Source organism: Mesoplodon densirostris, chromosome 2 (genome assembly GCF_025265405.1).
Source record: "Mesoplodon densirostris isolate mMesDen1 chromosome 2, mMesDen1 primary haplotype, whole genome shotgun sequence".
NCBI lineage: Eukaryota > Metazoa > Chordata > Mammalia > Artiodactyla > Ziphiidae > Mesoplodon > Mesoplodon densirostris.
The window spans coordinates 75,944,457-75,961,776 of record NC_082662.1 but is presented as its reverse complement, the minus strand read 5'-3'; the positions used below and the strand labels follow the sequence as shown (position 1 = coordinate 75,961,776).

Here is a 17,320-nt window from a genome sequence, read left to right as displayed (position 1 = left end):
ATGTTTCAAATTTTAGTAAACAACGAGTGCTTAATACAAATTTATTATTATTCACTTATATAATAGTTATATTTAGTGATAAGAATTCCAGAAAATGAAACACACTGGAATTAAGATTACTAGATTTGGGGGCTTCCCTGGTGGCACAGTGGTTGAGAGTCTGCCTGCCGATGCAGGGGACACGGGTTCGTGCCCCGGTCTGGGAGGATCCCACGTGCCGCGGAGCAGCTGGGCCCATGAGCCATGGCCGCTGAGCCTGCGCGTCTGGAGCCTGTGCTCCACAACAGGAGAGGCCACAACAGTGAGAGGCCCGCGTACCGTAAAAAAAAAAAAAAAAAAAATTACTAGATTTGATTTTGATTTCCTTATGTTACACTTCTTTTTTTTTTTTTTTTTTTTTTTTTTTGCGGTACACGGGCCTCTCACTGTTGTGGCCTCTCCCGTTGTGGAGCACAGGTTCCGGACGTGCAGGCTCAGCGGCCATGGCTCACGGGCCCAGCCACTCCGCGGCATGTGGGATCTTCCCAGACTGGGGCACGAACCCGTGTCCCCTATGTTACACTTCTTTATTTCCCCCCAGGTTGGTGGGTTGTTTTATTTCTTTCTCCTAATCTGACTTCTTTTTTGGGCTGTCACTTATTTTATTTTTTTATAAAGTATTTTATTTTATTTATTTATTTTTTAAATTTTGTTTATCTGGTTGCCTTAGTTGCAGCGGGCGAGCTCCTTAGTTGTCACATGAGAACTCTTAGTTGCGGCATGCATGTGGGATCTACTTCCCTGACCAGGGATCGAACCTGGACCCCCTGCATTGAGAGCATGGAGTCTTAACTACTGCACCACCAGAGAAGTCCCTGACTTATTTTTTCTTTTTGGAAAAATATTACTCATTTCTAAACTTTCTTTTGTCTTTTCTCACTGTAGGGGGATTCACATTCAAATTCCATCAGTCTTTTAAGTGTCAACTGGGCCAGGCTCTGTGCTATTTGCTTGAAGATACCTAGATATTATCTCCATTTCATAGAGAAGAAAACCAAGGCTCAGAGAGTTCAGGTGTATGGTCCAAGATCATACAGTTAGTAAGTAGTAGCTCAAGAATGACCAATTAGACTTGACCATAAACCATTGAAAAGAAATCTAGGAGGAATATGACTAAGTCGTTTGATGTACAGAGAGATAGAAATGTTTTTTTCTTCAAAAAGGGGTGAGGAGGAGAGTCAAGGAATTCTTTGTGAAGATGAAATTACTCTAAGAGATGGCCAGTCAATCCATGGACAATTGAGAGCTGACTAATCTGGAACAAAATTTTTCCTTTCACTCCTTCTAGTCTCACTTTAGATATACATAACAGAGTGTGTTTATGGCATATAAATGCTAAGTAGAGAGGTGGGATAGGGAGGGTGAGAGGGAGATGCAAGAGGGAGGAGATACAGGGATAAAGGTATATGTATAGCTGATTCACTTTGTTATAAAGCAGAAACTAACACACCATTGTAAAGAAATTATACTCCAAAAAGGATGTAAAATAAATAAATAAATAAATACATGCTAAGTAAATAAATTGCCACTATTTGGAAGACAGAATGGTAAGCATGGGAGAAAAACATTTTAGTTGATGATATGTGGACCATAAGTAAATTCACAGGCTTTTAATATGAAGAATAGATCTAGTATAAGAAGATCCCATATCAGTGTTGAAAATGATAGTACATATGTCCTTTCACCAAGTTTAGTTACAGTTCTCATAATATAAAACTAATCCTTGGAATGCTTGGTAAATATGCTGATTCTGGGTACAAATGAATCCTCCACTTCTGAAGGCTTGGTGTGGGCTCCGATTTAGGTCTCCAATACATGTCCAGCGATTTTTGGTGCCCTTTTGGGAAATACACCATTTGGCATGATCTTGATAAGAGCTGAAATAAGATTGTCTAGATAACTTAATTGCTTTGACATTGTAGACATGGTAAGGAAGGGAGCAGTTTGAAGGAAGCTCTTGTCTCTTTCGCTGCCAGGTTTCTGTTAGCAAGTGCGTCTTCAACCGTTGAGCCATCCAGGCTGCAAAGATGTCTAGAGTTTATAAAGAGAAAAATAGTGAGGTTAGTATTTAAACTTAGATAAATCCCTGAAAATATCCTCAGGAATAGAATCATCACTCATCCCTGATATGTGGGTGTCACAAGCACAATAATAACAACGTGACTGAGAGAGTGGATAGGAGAACGTTTTGTAAACGTTAATGTGATATGCAAATAAAAGTTATTATCATTATTACTAGGATGATATTGGTCTCTGAAAACGTCTTCTATTCCACACATACAAGAGAGCAATATAGGTTTTTGTCCTGAAAAGACCTTTGGGAAGAATAAGGATAGAGCAGTAACCAGAGGCCAGCGTCTAGAGATCTTTATAAACCATGCCAAAGTGTCTGAATTTTCCTGAAATCAATGGGAAATTGTTTAAGGAGTGTTATTTGGGGATTAATAGAAACTGATTTATGACCATAAATATCAATTGAGAAGCAATGTGCAGGATGAATTGGGAAGGCTACATTAGATTGGAGAGAGGAAAAATACCAGCTTGTCACAATAAGTGTGGTAACAAACACAGGTGCGAACCGTGGCCATGGCAGAAAGTTTAGAGGGGGTAAGATAAATGTGAGAGTTATTAAGGACTGGAAACTGATTTAATTTGATGATTTGATAAGGGGGAAGAGAAAAAAAGAGGGATCAAGAGTTCTAGGGGACCATGCAGAATATGAGAAAAAGAGTGAGATATGTTAGGAATAATGATGAGATGAGTTTGGCATGTTGAATTTTGTGTGGCTGTGCCACCCTGCGAGCAGAAATGTCCCACTCACTGATGAATACATCTGTCAGAACAGAGGTCTAGGGTGGAGATATAGACTTGGGAATCGCCTAGCAGGAATATGTATATGCGTTAAGGGTGAGTAGAAGACCACAGGGCAACCTAGTCACGTAAGGAGTATGCAGAGGAGGAGGACCTGGCAGAAGAGACTTATAAGAAGTGGGAGGAAGACCAAAAGACTGTATACTTCCAAAACTCAGGGAGGAGAATGTTTCAAAAAAGAAAGGGTTCCAACTGTGCCAAATTCTGTGGAAGCTATTTCTGTCCTGTTAATTTTGGGATCTCTAATGCCTAACACAGGCAAGTAGTAGGCGTTCAGTAAATTTTATTCAATATTAAAGGAAGGAAGGAAGTTAGGAAGGAAGGCAGGAGGTTAGGAAGGAAGAAAGGAAGGAAGTTAGGGAGGAAGGAAGGAAGGAAGTTAGGAAGGAAGGAAGGTAAGAAGTTAGGAAGGAAGGAAAGAAGTTAGGAAGGAAGTTGGAAGGAAAGAAGGAAGGAAGGAAGGAAGGAAGACAGTGAGGTCAATTAAGATGGCCATTGGTGACTGGGGAGAGACTGTAAGGTCTACAGACAGAGAAGCAAGACTGCAGTCAACGAGCAGTGAGCAAGTAAAGACCCTGAAGGGTTTTCTAAAAGTAAACTTAGAAGAAAAAAAACAGAGATATAGGGAATCTAGAATTGAGGGAGGGTTTTTAGGAATGTTTATATTCTAAGGGGCTTGTAGAGCAGGAGAGTTGAAGTAGAAGAGGGAGAACAGGTTGAGTTTATGAAAGTATTCTGAGGCTGGGATAGGTTCCAGGGCACGGGGTGCACTGCTTCTGTTTGGATGAGAGAAAACTGGTAAAAAAAAGGAAAAAAGAATGAAAATAGCTTAGATTGTTGAGGGTGGCGTGTGCTCTTGAAGTGGTTTCTTCCTGGTGATTTCTATTCTCTCTATGAAGGAAAAGGTGAAGAGGCAGGACTTGAGGGTAAGGAAGGCTTAAAATAACTACATAGGGAGTGAAAGAAAAAGGAGACAGCTTGGTTCTGTGCCCAGCTGAGACTGGAGACTGAGTTTTTACTGGCCTCTGGCTAGATGGTTGTGAGATACTTTTGTGGTTGGATCAGCAACCCTTCTATTCAAGTGGCTAATATTTTAATTGGCCCTTGGTGTCCCTTCTCCCTTTCCTTTCTTTGTCCTCCCTCCTTTTCTACTTCTACTCCCCTAAATAATCAGAATATTTCCTCTTTGCAATCCAAAGTGAGTCCAGCAGCAGTGTAATAGCATATTGTTTGATGATGGCCTTTCATACCGTCAAGAAAAGAATCAGACTTTGCAAAATGGAGGAACTTTTGTCCCTGGGCTGACTGAAGTGTGGTGAGATGCCGGCCAGGGATCTCTGATGAGCTGGATCTGGCACACAGCTGGGGCATGTGAATGAGCTCCTGGTGAAAGGTTACTGGGATGGAACAGCTATAAACATTTGGGTTGCAGACCAAGAGCTGAGAATCTGAATCAAGAAACAATAAAGAAAAGTTGAGAATTAAGGCACAAATGGAAATGCTTGTTGGTATTTTAGATCTTTTTGTGAATTAAAAAACTAAACAGAATGAAAAACAAAAACGAAAGTATTCCCTTCTTTAAGCCAATAGCCTTCAAACTTTTGGTTAAAATAGTTGACACTCCCTACTTTCCAGGCATTATTATGTGGGTTTACTAATTTAATCATAAGAACAACCTTATTATTAGGTAAGTTCTTTTATCATTATCCTCATTTTATAGATAAATTAATGGAGAATTTATGTCACATGCTCAAGGTTATAAAGCTTGTAACTGAAGGAGTTGGTATTCAAGCCCAGGCAGTCTGGCCTTGTAGGCCATGTGTTTTTTCTCCCATGTGTACACATACAAAAGTAGAGAACACCCATGTACTGATCATCCAGCTCCAAGAATGACCAACTCATCAGCACGCACACCTAATCTCTATGCTATTAAGCTCTCTAATCGTTACAGGAACTCAGCTAGTTAGACTAGGGCTTAATTTGGGTGAGAGGCTCAGTAATCCTTTCCATAAGATGGAAATTTGATTTAAAAAAATATTCTAAACCTCCTATATCCAGAGGCAAATAATCACTCTTTACTATTTAGCAGCTTCCTCAGTAAAAAGTGATTGGTAAAATACCATTCCTACTTCTCTTCCCTATTCCTATTTTGGATTTTCCAAATCCAAGTATTTTTGGCCCTTTGAGCTTGAGATCTTAAGGGATGGTCATCTGGTTTAGGCTCAGAAGTGTCACATTGGTGGCCTATAGGCAACATGATGTCTACACAATTTAAAAAATAAATAAGATTGAGACCATATTTGAAAATCAGAGGATCTATCTCTCTCTTTCCTTCCCTCTCTTCTATTCTTACATCCTCTCCTAGGTTTCCGCTTCCTCTAAAAAATATGAAGATGTAGGTCTGTATTCCCACAGAACCACAGTATAATGGAGCTGAAACTTTTGAGGGAAGCTAGGGGAGAGTCAACAACCCAGTTTGTCACTGTCCCCACTGCCCATGCAATGTCCACCTGTGTCACCCATTTTTGTTACCTGCCTGGCCCCTGTAGACATTTGAAACTACTGCCTCTGATCAAGTTCAAAGACTTAATTGGTGGACCAGGAAACCAAGGTCCAGTAAGTGAGCCTGCCTGAGATCTCACCAAAGCCAATATTAGAATCTAGGTATCAGAGGGTTTATGAATAGAGAAGCAAATGAAGTGATAAATTTATTAATATATTTCCAAATCCCTTCTTCAATATTGTTATCTCTCTTTCTCTCTCTCTCTCTTTTTTTACACACTCTAGTGTTACCTATTGCTTCATACTGGTTGTATTTGAAAGTTATGCAGATGCCAGTTTGTCCATTTCGTCTCCCTGTGGGTGGATAATCATAGCCTTCTTCAGGAATTGGAGGAAAATGGGGAATGGAATGAATCAACCAGAACCCCTGGACTCTGTTCCACAGAAGTAAACCTACCAAAGATACAGTAGATACAGATAAATTAGAAAAACAAAGTTCCTTTAAAAAAACAGAGTTCAAAGATACAACATTTAAGCCCTTTATACTTCAGGCTAATTTTTTATTAGGCTAATAATTACAAGGATCACGCTCTCTTGCAATAATTTCAAAACCAATTCAGGTACACATCACATTGCCCCATTACTATTAATAACCCACCACAAAAGGGAGTCAGGGCAGCCACCCTGTGAAGAGTTGAGAGGTATTTCATGTTGAAACTACAAGGAAAATTTGTTTTGGCAGAATGCAAATTTGCTAAATTGGAATTTGACCTTGTTAGACTATGTAGTCACCTGGCAAGCTTCAGATAATGTCTTTACTGCTGAGCAGCTAAGCTATTTTCAAAAGCCAGCTAAAAAGCAGAGTTGAAACAGAAAATATCAAATGAAAACATGTACTTGCAGTAATTTATTGTGAGAAACTGATGCTCATTTATGTGCAGAATTCACCCAGTTCCACAAGTTTGAAAAAGGAGGCAGAGAGAAAAAAAAACAGGGAAGCCATGTTCTAAAGCACCCCAGTTAATTGTATTTAGTAAAAATCTCTAGAGCAGACTAACATGAAAGCCGGAAAAGAAGAAAACAGAAAGATTTTCATCATCTTGTGACATGGCACAAAGAACCCTGTGCAACAGGCATCTCTGACTATTTCTGTGTTTATAAATATATCAAGACAGTTTTGGTATGCTAACTAGACTTTCCAGTTTGCATATGACCATGGAGACATAAAAGTCATGTTTGCCTTAGTGTTAGAGCAGAAACCAAATGCCTTCCAGTTATTTCTTTTTCAAATAACACGCTTTAAGGAAGCAGAGTATTTGTCAGTGACTTTGTCAGTGGCTATGGAATCAATACCTGTGTCGAGACGGAAAATGTTCAAAGTTCAGTTGCCTCACAGAGCTGGATGATCTTCAGGGACTCTCTTCAGCCCAGATGAGTATTGTTGTTTGTCTGAAATCCTAACTTCCTGGTACAAATGCCACAGGATGTCGGGACACCTGTTGGCAGGGAACTCCCCAGTGTGACATCAGGTCCCACTCCTTTTCCAGCCTTTTTTCTAAACCCTTGTATCAACTAACAGGGTGGAGCGAAAAGGGTGGTGGGAGGTTGGTAAAGGAGAGTTTGCAGAATGCGGCATGTTATAAAAATTGTTGGGTTCCATGCAAATAGGACCATCAGGAAGGCAACTTAGTTGAATCAAAGGCTTTCAATGCTCATGACATTTGACAGCCATTACAAATTATATTCTTAATCAGAGGTTGCAAACAGGCAGCCCACAGGCCAAATCTAGCCTTCAGATACATATTATTATGCTTGCAGAGTATTTTTTAAAACTTTGAATTTATTACCAACATTTAAAAACTGGGGAGATTTCCCACAAACTCTAATTTGCTCTGGAAAAATTGCATTCCCATAAGGGAAGCTGAGTAGTAATTGCTTCCTTAGAGCAAGTATATACTCTCCAGTTCTCTAGTTACCTGCCAGTTCAGCCCCCTTGGCTTGCTGACATCACTTGCCTACCTCTGAAGGCATTTGAGTTTGGAACCTTCTGAAGAATACTTGTTGCCATGGAAAGTTATTCACGGTATATTAAGTTGAAAAAAATTTGAAGTAGTCATTACAACAGTTTTATAAAAATGTTTCAAAATATGTATCATAGAAATAGTAGAAAGTATTAAGTGTAATTATCTAATGAGTATTAGGATTACAGATTTTTTGTTTACTATCATTTTGAATTTTTCAATAACACACACACATATATATATACATAGTTTATAAATTGAAAAATACCAAAAATCACTATAATAAAAATTATTATAATTATAGAACAAAATATATAACAAAAATTACTATAATATAAAAATTATTTTAAAATACTTTTTCAAAAATGTTTACTGTATTTCAAATGGAACTTGACACTAAGAAGGGTGAATTTTACTCTATGCAAATTATACCTCTATAAACCTGACTAAAATGTGTGTACAGTATACACACACACACATATATAGTCTGGCTGGTATTCCCAGTAGTCAATATTGGATTTCTTCTTTAAAGTATATATTAAAAGATACATTAAGAAATAAAATGTGATTTGTGAGAAGGATATTGCAAAGTCAAAGTGTATCATTATAACCTGTGATACAGAAATCACTCATTTTGATAACTCAGACCATTAAAAAGAAAAGCTATATTTTTAGTATGGAGTATAAGACTACTGAAGATGGAATGATTACGAAAATACTGATTTCCAGTAGGAAAGAGAAAATAAGAGCCTTTGTCATACCTTTGGTGTGTCCATACTTTCTGCTGTAATTCATGGATTTAGGGACTCCATCATTGTATATTAGATAGGCTGTGTTGTTATCCTGCAGGAACATTTTAGGGTTATAATGGCATAAATCTTTCACTCATAAATGCTCACAACGTGAGCCTGCAATACGGAACTTTCATTAATACACATGAGAAGTCATCCATTCCCCTAATAGGCAGCTTTCCCATCGATATGAATTCTGTGACGTGCAAGACAAGGGACAAGAAGTCCATTCTCAACCACACATGGTTTTGTCTTGTGTGACAGGAGCCCTGTGCATTGTGATGTGTGTGTGAGGGCAATATTCCTATTTCAATTATTTTGGACCCATGTTTCTGATCGGGCAACTAGTGTATAATAAAGGGGTACTTAAATATTCGTTCAGGAAATGCAGTAGGAACAACCAGCCAAGGATTACAGCTAAGTTTTCTCCATTGATATTATAGGCACAATGCAGAATTGGCTGTCAGGGTCTGATTTCCTCTGCCTACTTTGTGCTTCGCTGCTGGGTCATAGCTTCCTGTTTAATCAGGATTCCTCATTCTCTGCTTCTACTACCTCCCTGATAGGGGAGGATTTTTCTTCAATCCATTTCTCCTGTCACTTCACCTTTTCAACTTGACATTTTCCTGCTTAAAAAAAGTGGTATAATTGAATGTGATAATGGATTTCCTCTGGTAAGACAACATGTGAGTACATTCCCCGAATAGTTGGTCAAATCTCTGAGTCAAAATGAAGCTATTATTTTGATAGTATCTCTTTGTCATGTTTTGGAAACTTGATTATATTTGTTCTGTGTCATTCCATTTCAGTTGTGTCATGATGCAGTGACTTTTAATGAAGCCAATTATGTCAATATTAAAAAGTCTCAGTGACATAATTAAAAGCAGGAAAGGACAACCCATCCCCTTAAAAAAAGACCCTTGCTTGTCTCTCAGAAAAAAAAATCAATAACTGAGTTTCTTACAGTTGCTTCATTATTTGATATAATCTAAAATCATTTTTTAAAAAAAGGCACAACATAGTCTCTACAGCATTCTTGGCTACTATGTTTAGGAATATTTAGGAAAGTAAGCTGTTTCTTACCTGCATTATCTGTAATTGACCATCGCTACCGTTGGCATTCAGATTCTCCACTGGAGAACTCTGACAGTTATTTATTCTATAGCCTGTATGGAATGCGGTAACAAGGCCATTGTGTGCCTTTGGGGTACAATGTGGAAGGCCTCTGGGAAAATTCAGTAAGGAACTTAATTCTTCTAATAGATGAAGTTTATCATTCTAACCAGAGGTATAACAGCCAGCTAAGGTAAATGGGATGTAGCTCTAGTGAAAAGAGGCTCTCTCATAAAGGGAAAAAATAATGAACTAAGAATAGGACCTGGAGATTATCATACTAAATGAAGTAAGTCAGACAGAGAAAGACAATATCATATGATATCGCTTATACGCAGAATCTAAAAAAATTGATACTAATGAACTTATTTACAAAACAGAAACAGACTCACAGACTTAGAGAACAAACTTGTGGTTACCAGAGGGGGAAGGATGGGGGGAGGGATAGATTGGGAGTTTGGGATTGACATGTACACACTGCTATATTTAAGATAGATAACCAACAAGGACCTACTGTGTAGCACAGGGAACTCTGCTCAATATTCTGTAATAACCTAAATGGGAAAAGAATTTGGAAAAGGATGCATGTATATGTATAACTGAATCACTTTGCGGTACATCTGAAACTAACACAATATTGTTAATCAACTATGGTCCAATATAAAATAAAAATTAAAAAAAAAAGAATAGGCAGACCTAGGCTTGTGCCTCTAGACCTTTTTTTTTTTTTTTTTTTTGGCCTCATGGCTTGCAGGATCTTAGTTCCCCACCAGGGTTTGGGGTCCAACCCAGGCCCCCGGCAGTGGAAGCATGGAGTCCTAACCACTGGACCACCAGCGAATTCCCAGGACATCTTTATTCCTTTAACACTTATGCTGGGTATTATTTTGACTACTGGATGTTGAATAAGAAGGGTACGGTCTCTGCCCCCAGTCTAGCAGGGAATAGTCAGGTAAATATAGGCAACTGTGATATAGTTTGATAAGTGTTATTATCAAGGTATATGGAAGGTTCCCATTACAAAGGCAAAAGAAGGGATATTTTCCAACATAACCCCGATATTGGCATAACTTGACATTTGAGATTTAAAACCAGTTGGTCTGATCTTGCATTCTACTCTCTGTCAGAAGTTCAATTCCAGATCAGAAGGTGGGGAAGTTGTGTTCTCATAGTCACTTCTGGCACATAGTTCCAACTTCCAAAGAACACTCAGTCTTTTTGGTTGTTCTTCTTTGGGCTCCATGCCAATCAGACAAGGAAATCAGCCCCTTTACTGTCATTTTCTTCCCAGAATCCACTACTCAAGACATTGCATGTGAGCAGGTTTTACTGAAGGTATGAAACATTGAATGGTTTTACATCACCAAGCTGACCTGCCTCCAATCTCCCTCCATGTTCTGTATACTTTTTAATTCCTAGCTCCCATCTACACCTGCTTTATTTTGCAGAGCAGTTTAGCTCTCACACCCTCCTAGGCTCTGGGGCTACTTTTACACTTCTAAAGATCATTATTATAGTTTGCCAAACGAAGACCCATCTTCCCCAAATAAGATAAATGACAGAGGCTTTGCAATGTTGCTTTTGCCTTTCTCTTCTTGGGCAGTCTGTGATTGGAAGGGGAAGAATGTGTTTATTTTCTCACTGATGGGTTATACTCCAGGTTTTCCATCCCCAACCTTGGAAAGCAGAAGCAGCTACAGGTAGTTTTGCTTTTACACAATAATCTATTAATTCAAAACAGGGATGTTGCTGAGAATGAACAATTTCTAAAAGCCTCTAGGACAGTGTTTGGAACATCACATGTACTCAAACAGCTTACAAATAAGTTTTGACTTTGTAACTTGGCTCCGAAGCCTGGTCTTAATGACAGGTGAATAAAGTGGATATTTGTGCACAAGGTGACAGCTCTCTGCATATTTTCAGTAAATGCTCAAATAGTGGTACTAGAGTCTAACTCAGTATTGTTGTGGGGATCAAATTAGTTGACATATGTAAAGACCCAGCACATTGTAAGTGCTGAGTTATTTTACATATTTACTTCTCTATAAATTATTGTTAGGAAATGCATAGATGAGTATAATTGGATGTTAATTATTGTTCGATTTTACTTGTCACCCCTGGTTGAAAAGCAGTATCTTGTCACTGAACAGCAAGCAGATGGTGCCTGGAATGTTGGGAGACTGCCCACATTGAGGCAATTAACTCATTGCCTGATGGAGTCCTGATAGCAGGTTTAAGCTCCATATTCAGGCAAGTTAGTTCCAGGGCCTTGAACTAGAGCCCTAGCTCTCAACCTACTATTTTAAAAATGATTAATTAAAAGGAAGACCAAGTGGAACCCTTTACTTTTCCCACCAAACTCATCCCACCGTGGCTTAAACAACCCATAACTCATGGCATATTGATCACAGATCTATATTGCACTGTAATAGGAGAGGGCTCTTCTCTCTATTTCCATTAAAGGAGTAAGATAGCAAGTACTGAGCACATTGGCAGAGTTTGGCAGCCAAAAGATTTCAATATGTAATTAGTTCACACTTTGCCCAGTGATGCCATTGGACATAGTGCCGAACGTATCAACGATTTGGCATTGCTATGGAGTATGTTGATGTATTCCCTAAGGTCTTAGTTAGATTGATTCAGATTCTGAGCTAGCTTATTTCCAGTTGCTAGGTTTGGGCACTGGGTAGACAAGGAGTTAAAATCTTTTGGAAGCCTTGGAGTCTGTATTATGCGTTTTATATGATTCAAATAAATGATAACTATAACATACCTCGGAAGCATATGCTTCATATAGCTGTTGTAATGTCCTTCCCAAAACACTCTTGGTGGTGTTCATTAGTTGCTTACTCCTTCTCCAGCTTCTGGTTGCAGAGTCTAGGTATAGGTACTCTACCCCAGTCTCTGTACTTTCCTTGTCTTGCCTTTTAGGCAACTTATAAAATGTAAACCTAACAAAGGAAATAATTATGAATTACTAACATTTACTAACTGTTTCCCTGATGGCAGCCACTGTGTCAAGCACTTAAATGTATCATGTCACTTATGTTTCACAGAAGGTCTCTAAGTCTAAGGAATGGGATCTGCGCAAGCTCTCTGCCTCTTTTTCCACTCTTACTGTTGCTCCTTCCCAATAAGGAAATGCAAATCTGTCTGTACATGTTCTAAAAACATTTACTGGCCTGGGGGGTGGGATCCCCGTAGTAGAAGTTCGCATACTTTGAGAATGGCTTCTCTGTTTTTTCCACAGTCTATAAGGCTGCAGTGGGGAGAATGTCAAGGCCCAGTCCTGGACTAGAGAGGTTTTAGATATGTTTTTCTCTGCTGCCTTTAGGCGCTTGGCATGCTCATCTCTTTGTAGGGGGCTGGTTGGGTCTGAGATTTGGGTTTAGTCATCAGAGTCAGTGGAGGCTTTCTTGAGCCTCTGGCCTAAGCCACATTCTTCAGCTCAGTTTATCAGAATGCTCTGCATTGAGGATTCAGGTCCAAGACCAGCCAATTAAGTAAATGCCTTGCTTTCTTTACTATTGTCTCCTATCTGTATATCTCCTTTGGTTATCTCACAGGGAGGAGAGGTTGTTATACCCGCACGGCATTCAGCCATTCTTGGATCATCTAACCCAGGGTTTCTCAATGTGCTGTATTCACATTTTGAGCCCCATTTTTCTCTGGGAGCCTGTTCTGTGCCTGTCCCTGGCCTCTTCCTATTAGATGTCAATAGTACTCCCCAAGTCGTGCCAATCAAAAATGTCTCCAGACATTGTCAAAAGTACCTGGAAAGCAAAATTGACCCAGTCTAGCCAAACACTCTTTAATAGCACAAACCCCACGATTAACCCTCAAATACTCACACTGGACCAAACATTGTAATGCATTCACTATTACCACACAACAGTGTCTCACACTGCTGAGAAAAGCTTCAACGTTCACTTGGGTCTCATCAGTCTTATGCTTCCATTTATGCTCTTTCCTGCCCTGTCCAGGCTCTCTTACTCTCAGGGCCATGTCCTCACACATGGCAGAAAACATGAAATTATTCTTTGATGCTGACCATATGTTCCTCTGCCCTTTAACTCACAGGTAGTTGTAGCAGCTCTAGACTGTGCCTCCCTGTCTGCTTAGCTCAGCATTCTCTCTGACAGATATTGCTAAGTAATATGTCCATTTGGTTGTGGCAAAAATAAATTTTATATATTGATCACAATTTGGTGGCCCACCAGTGAAATGTTTGTCAACTATCATGGCACACCAATTAAGGACTAGTACTTTTAAACATTTTCCTTGGGTGACCATCTCCAATTATAATCTGAAGATTTCTGAATCTATTTCTAGCCCAGATCTCTATGCTGAGGTCTAGATAAACCCGAATACAAAGATGTCTCAGAGTCCTCCAACTCCATATTTTCAAAACCAAGTTCACAATATTTTGCGACAACCCTACTCATCCCCTGCTGTTAGGGAACACATCGACACAGTCACAGAAGCCAGCAACCTGCAAGTCTTTCTTAACTTCTTCCTCTCTCCTACTACCCTGTGCCTATCCATTACCAAGTCTTCTCAGGGTGTTCTTCCTCTCTATTTCCTCTTCTTTAACTTGGGTCCATACTTCTTCTCACCTGTAACACTGCCGAAGTCCTATTGGTTTCCATGACTCTAGACTAGTCCCCAGCCAGTTGGCCTTCAGAGTACTGCCAGTGGGCTTTCTAAAATGCAAATCTGACTTTATCAAGTCCCCACTTGAAGCCTCTCAGTAGCTCCCTTTCATGGTCAACTTCAGACTCAGCAGTTCAGCACCTGAAGCCCCTCATGACCTGGCTCTCACCTATCTCTCTAAGCTCCCCTCTCCCTTCCTGCCATTTCCCCACATTCTCCCAAAGCACCAACTTTACTTAACTGCTTCCAAACTCTCCCCATTGCTTATTGCCTCTGGACCTCCTCATTGCTTCTTCATTGGCCTGAGATGCCCTTGCATCTCCCTTGTTTTTCTAACTAACTCATAATTGTTCTCAAAACTTAGCTCAAAACTATTGGGTTGGCCAAAAAATTTGTTTGGGTTTTTCCATGTGATGGTATGGAAAACCTGAACGAACTTTTTGGCCAGCCCAATACTTCCCCAGAGAAGTCTTCTGGGCTCTATCTTCCCCAATGCCCCATCTAATGCCCCATATATGTCCTTACCACATAACGATGAGCTCCTCGAGGGTAAGAACTATGTTTTGTTCATATTTGTATTTTCAAAACTCAGCACAGGGTTGTTGTGAGCTCAGTAACTGTTTGCTGAGAGACTGATTGAGTGGATCTACGTTCTCTAGCCTGAAGTTTACACAAAGCTTGATGCCAACCATAAAGACGAACCTAAACACCCTAATGAAAGAGTGAAAAGGTGATCAAATTTTTGATTTCGGAGAATCCATGACTGTAACGCAAAGCTGTGTATCATCTCTTTGACACTGCAGGAGACTGGTGACCTACCACCCATTCCAACTGCTGCCTGTGCTGTCCAATAAACAAGGTTATCCAAACAGTGCTCTGTACCATCAAGCCCTCTTTCTCCTTCACATAAGGAGATGCTCCAGTGTCAGGGAAAAATTAACCTCTCTCCTTCATCAACTCTAAAAGGACGTTGGAAGGGTTCTGTTAGGAAAGCCACAATGAAATTAAAGGAAATTGCCAACTGAGAGAAGCTGTCAGCTCTAATGCACCTCTGTGGCCACCAGCCTTGCCCTGCTGAGAGCATGAATCAGACCCACGAGGGGCTGCTAAGCTCTTTCTCAAAGGGAAGCTCTCTCATTCAGAAGCCTACCCCTATCTGGATACATGGCTCATTTACACACTTCAACTTGCTTTCTTTTTAAGGGGAGAGGTGGAGTGGAAGTCTCCTGAACTTCACAGTGCACAAGTTAGCCACCAGTACTCTGGCTTTCTATCTGCACGCACCAAGCCTTACATTTCATTTACCTACCAATCCACAGCTTCACCTTCCTCATTTCTGCACGATATTTTTATCGCCTTCAGGATCCCAAAGAGGCCAAGGAAGAGCAAAGCCAGGGGTGTTCTTAGAAGTCTTGCTGTCATTTTCTATCTGGCACCTTTATTCCATGGCACAGCAGGAAACTTTCCCCATGGATCGTGGAGTCTGAGTTTCAAGTCTCTCAGACTGTGCTGGCTCTGACATTTGATTCTATTTACTTCTGCCATTTGCTGTTTAGGCATTTTCAGAATGGGACGAATCCCATGTAATTGTGTGATTCTGTCACAACATGCCGGCGTGACTCTGAATGCCTTTGTGCTGAATTGTTGACTGCTGAATAGTTTGCAATGTCATCAAAAAGTCCTGGCAAGAAAAAAGGGATGTATAGTTAACTCTTGGGAGTAAACATCATGTAGTATGAAATTCAGTGGACAGAACTCTGTACTGATAAATAGATGTTGAATAAAATCTGTTTCATGTTTTTTCCCTTAAGATTGTCTCTCTATGAGTGAGAGCAAATTTTTGTGGTTCAGACATTACACAGAAATGACAAAACTTTGTATCTTAGTAATAATTAGGATCTATCACCTGTAATATTCTCTATCTTAAGGAAACATTTCCTAAAGGGTACTTCAAAGGCTTGCTTCAAAGAAAGAGCAAATTCAGTTGTATTTTACTGAAGATGTTTACATAGCCTCTCCACCTCCTGGTTTTAGCCACTCAGCATGGTGCTTTACTTCAAAGAGGCCTTGGTGTCCAATTGGTTGCAGTGCAATCAGGTAAACATATTGACCGCTCATGCTTCAGATCAAATAAAAATGTTACAGGCATCTGTTTTGCCCAAATTATTCTTTCCCATTCTTGAAACTGAATCTGAAGTTGAAGGCAAAGGGAAAATGGCTCATTTCCATGACTATAAAAAGGTGAGACCATTCTCTTTTTGGAGGAGGGAAGAAGTAGATAGGCATATGAAAACATTTCTTTAAGTGCATGATGCCTTTGAATCAATTATTAAAGATGCTATAATAATAAATAGCAGTTTACTTTATGCCTGAAAGTCATTATGGTTCTGATCTGTCCCTTTGCTTATGGATCCAGGTCAGAGTCACTTAGGGATTCAGACTAAATTGGACCCTTGCAAACTGGATCACTTCTATGGTTGAGCTGGTGTTGTTCAGGATCCTTGGTGTTCATAAAAAACAAAGGGCTTAGAGCTCTTTCTCCTAAAACAGAATTTTGTGAGGAATGTTATGGACCACCTGCCCACATTTTCCTGTGGTGCTGGCAAAAAGGGACCTCAAACCAAACCTGCCAAATAAGAATTCTTCCAGTTGGGCTCAAGAATCTACATTATTTACAAGTTTTCTGGTGATGCTGCTGCACCCTAAACTTTGAGACTTACTGCCCTGAGGCCAACGTTGTGCTGTATCTGGTTTCACAACCTACCAAACTGGTAAACCGAGAAGCATTTTTCTGACTATTCCTCCATGGGTATCATTTTATTTAATGTATGTGTTTACTGCACTCAGAAAAAAAGGATTTCAGCAACCCCAAAATTTCATCAGTTTTTGTTGTTTGTTTTTGTTTTTTGTGGTACGTGGGCCTCTCACCGCTGTGGCCTCTCCCGCTGCGGAGCACAGGCTCCAGACACGCAGGCTCAGCGGCCATGGCTCACGGGCCTAGCTGCTCCGCAGCATGTGGGATCTTCCCCGACCGGGGCACGAACCCGTGTCCCCTGCATCGGCAGGCGGACTCTCAACCACTGCACCACCAGGGAAGCCCTCATCAGTTTTTTAAAAAATTTCATAGCATGAAGTTTAGTTTTCTAAGTTAAAGTGAAATAAATTTAATTTTATCTTGTGATAACTTTTGGTATTATAATGGTAATAGGTGAGTACACTAGGCTTAGGATTCATTAATTCATATACAGAATGCAAGCAACTTGTTTTCATTTACGTAGGCTAACGAACATTTGTTGAATAGGATATAAAATAATTCCCGTTTTCTCTTCA

At 39.9% G+C, this 17,320-nt stretch overlaps 2 protein-coding genes across 3 annotated transcripts in view; one reads left to right on the top strand and one right to left on the bottom strand.

Moving 5' to 3' along the window:
- Nucleotides 1-17,320, top strand: part of LOC132484008 (uricase) — a 134,461-nt gene that overhangs the window by 75,080 nt on the left and 42,061 nt on the right. The window lies entirely within an intron of this gene.
- On the bottom strand, nt 1,730-15,412 carry DNASE2B (deoxyribonuclease 2 beta). 2 transcript variants are annotated; one of them, XM_060084864.1, is made up of 6 exons: nt 15,300-15,412; nt 12,111-12,288; nt 8,195-8,276; nt 5,704-5,865; nt 4,161-4,358; nt 1,730-2,070 (listed from the first exon to the last, which is right to left on the bottom strand). In XM_060084864.1, exons 1-6 carry the CDS (start codon nt 15,410-15,412, stop codon nt 1,730-1,732), a joined length of 1,074 nt encoding a protein of 357 aa, XP_059940847.1. The 2 variants fall into 2 exon arrangements, with proteins under 2 accessions (XP_059940847.1, XP_059940858.1); XM_060084875.1 differs by having other exon boundaries at nt 5,704-5,799.

Coding starts and splice junctions, on each gene's coding strand:
- DNASE2B (XM_060084864.1), bottom strand. CDS start 15,412: ATGACAGCAAGACTTCTAAGAACACCCCTGGCTTTGCTCTTCCTTGGC. Junction 8,277..12,110: donor ATGAAGCATATGCTTCCGAG/GTATGTTATAGT, acceptor ATGTTCCTGCAG/GATAACAACACAGCCTATCT. Junction 5,866..8,194: donor AAAGTATGGACACACCAAAG/GTATGACAAAGG, acceptor TATCTTTGGTAG/GTTTACTTCTGTGGAACAGA.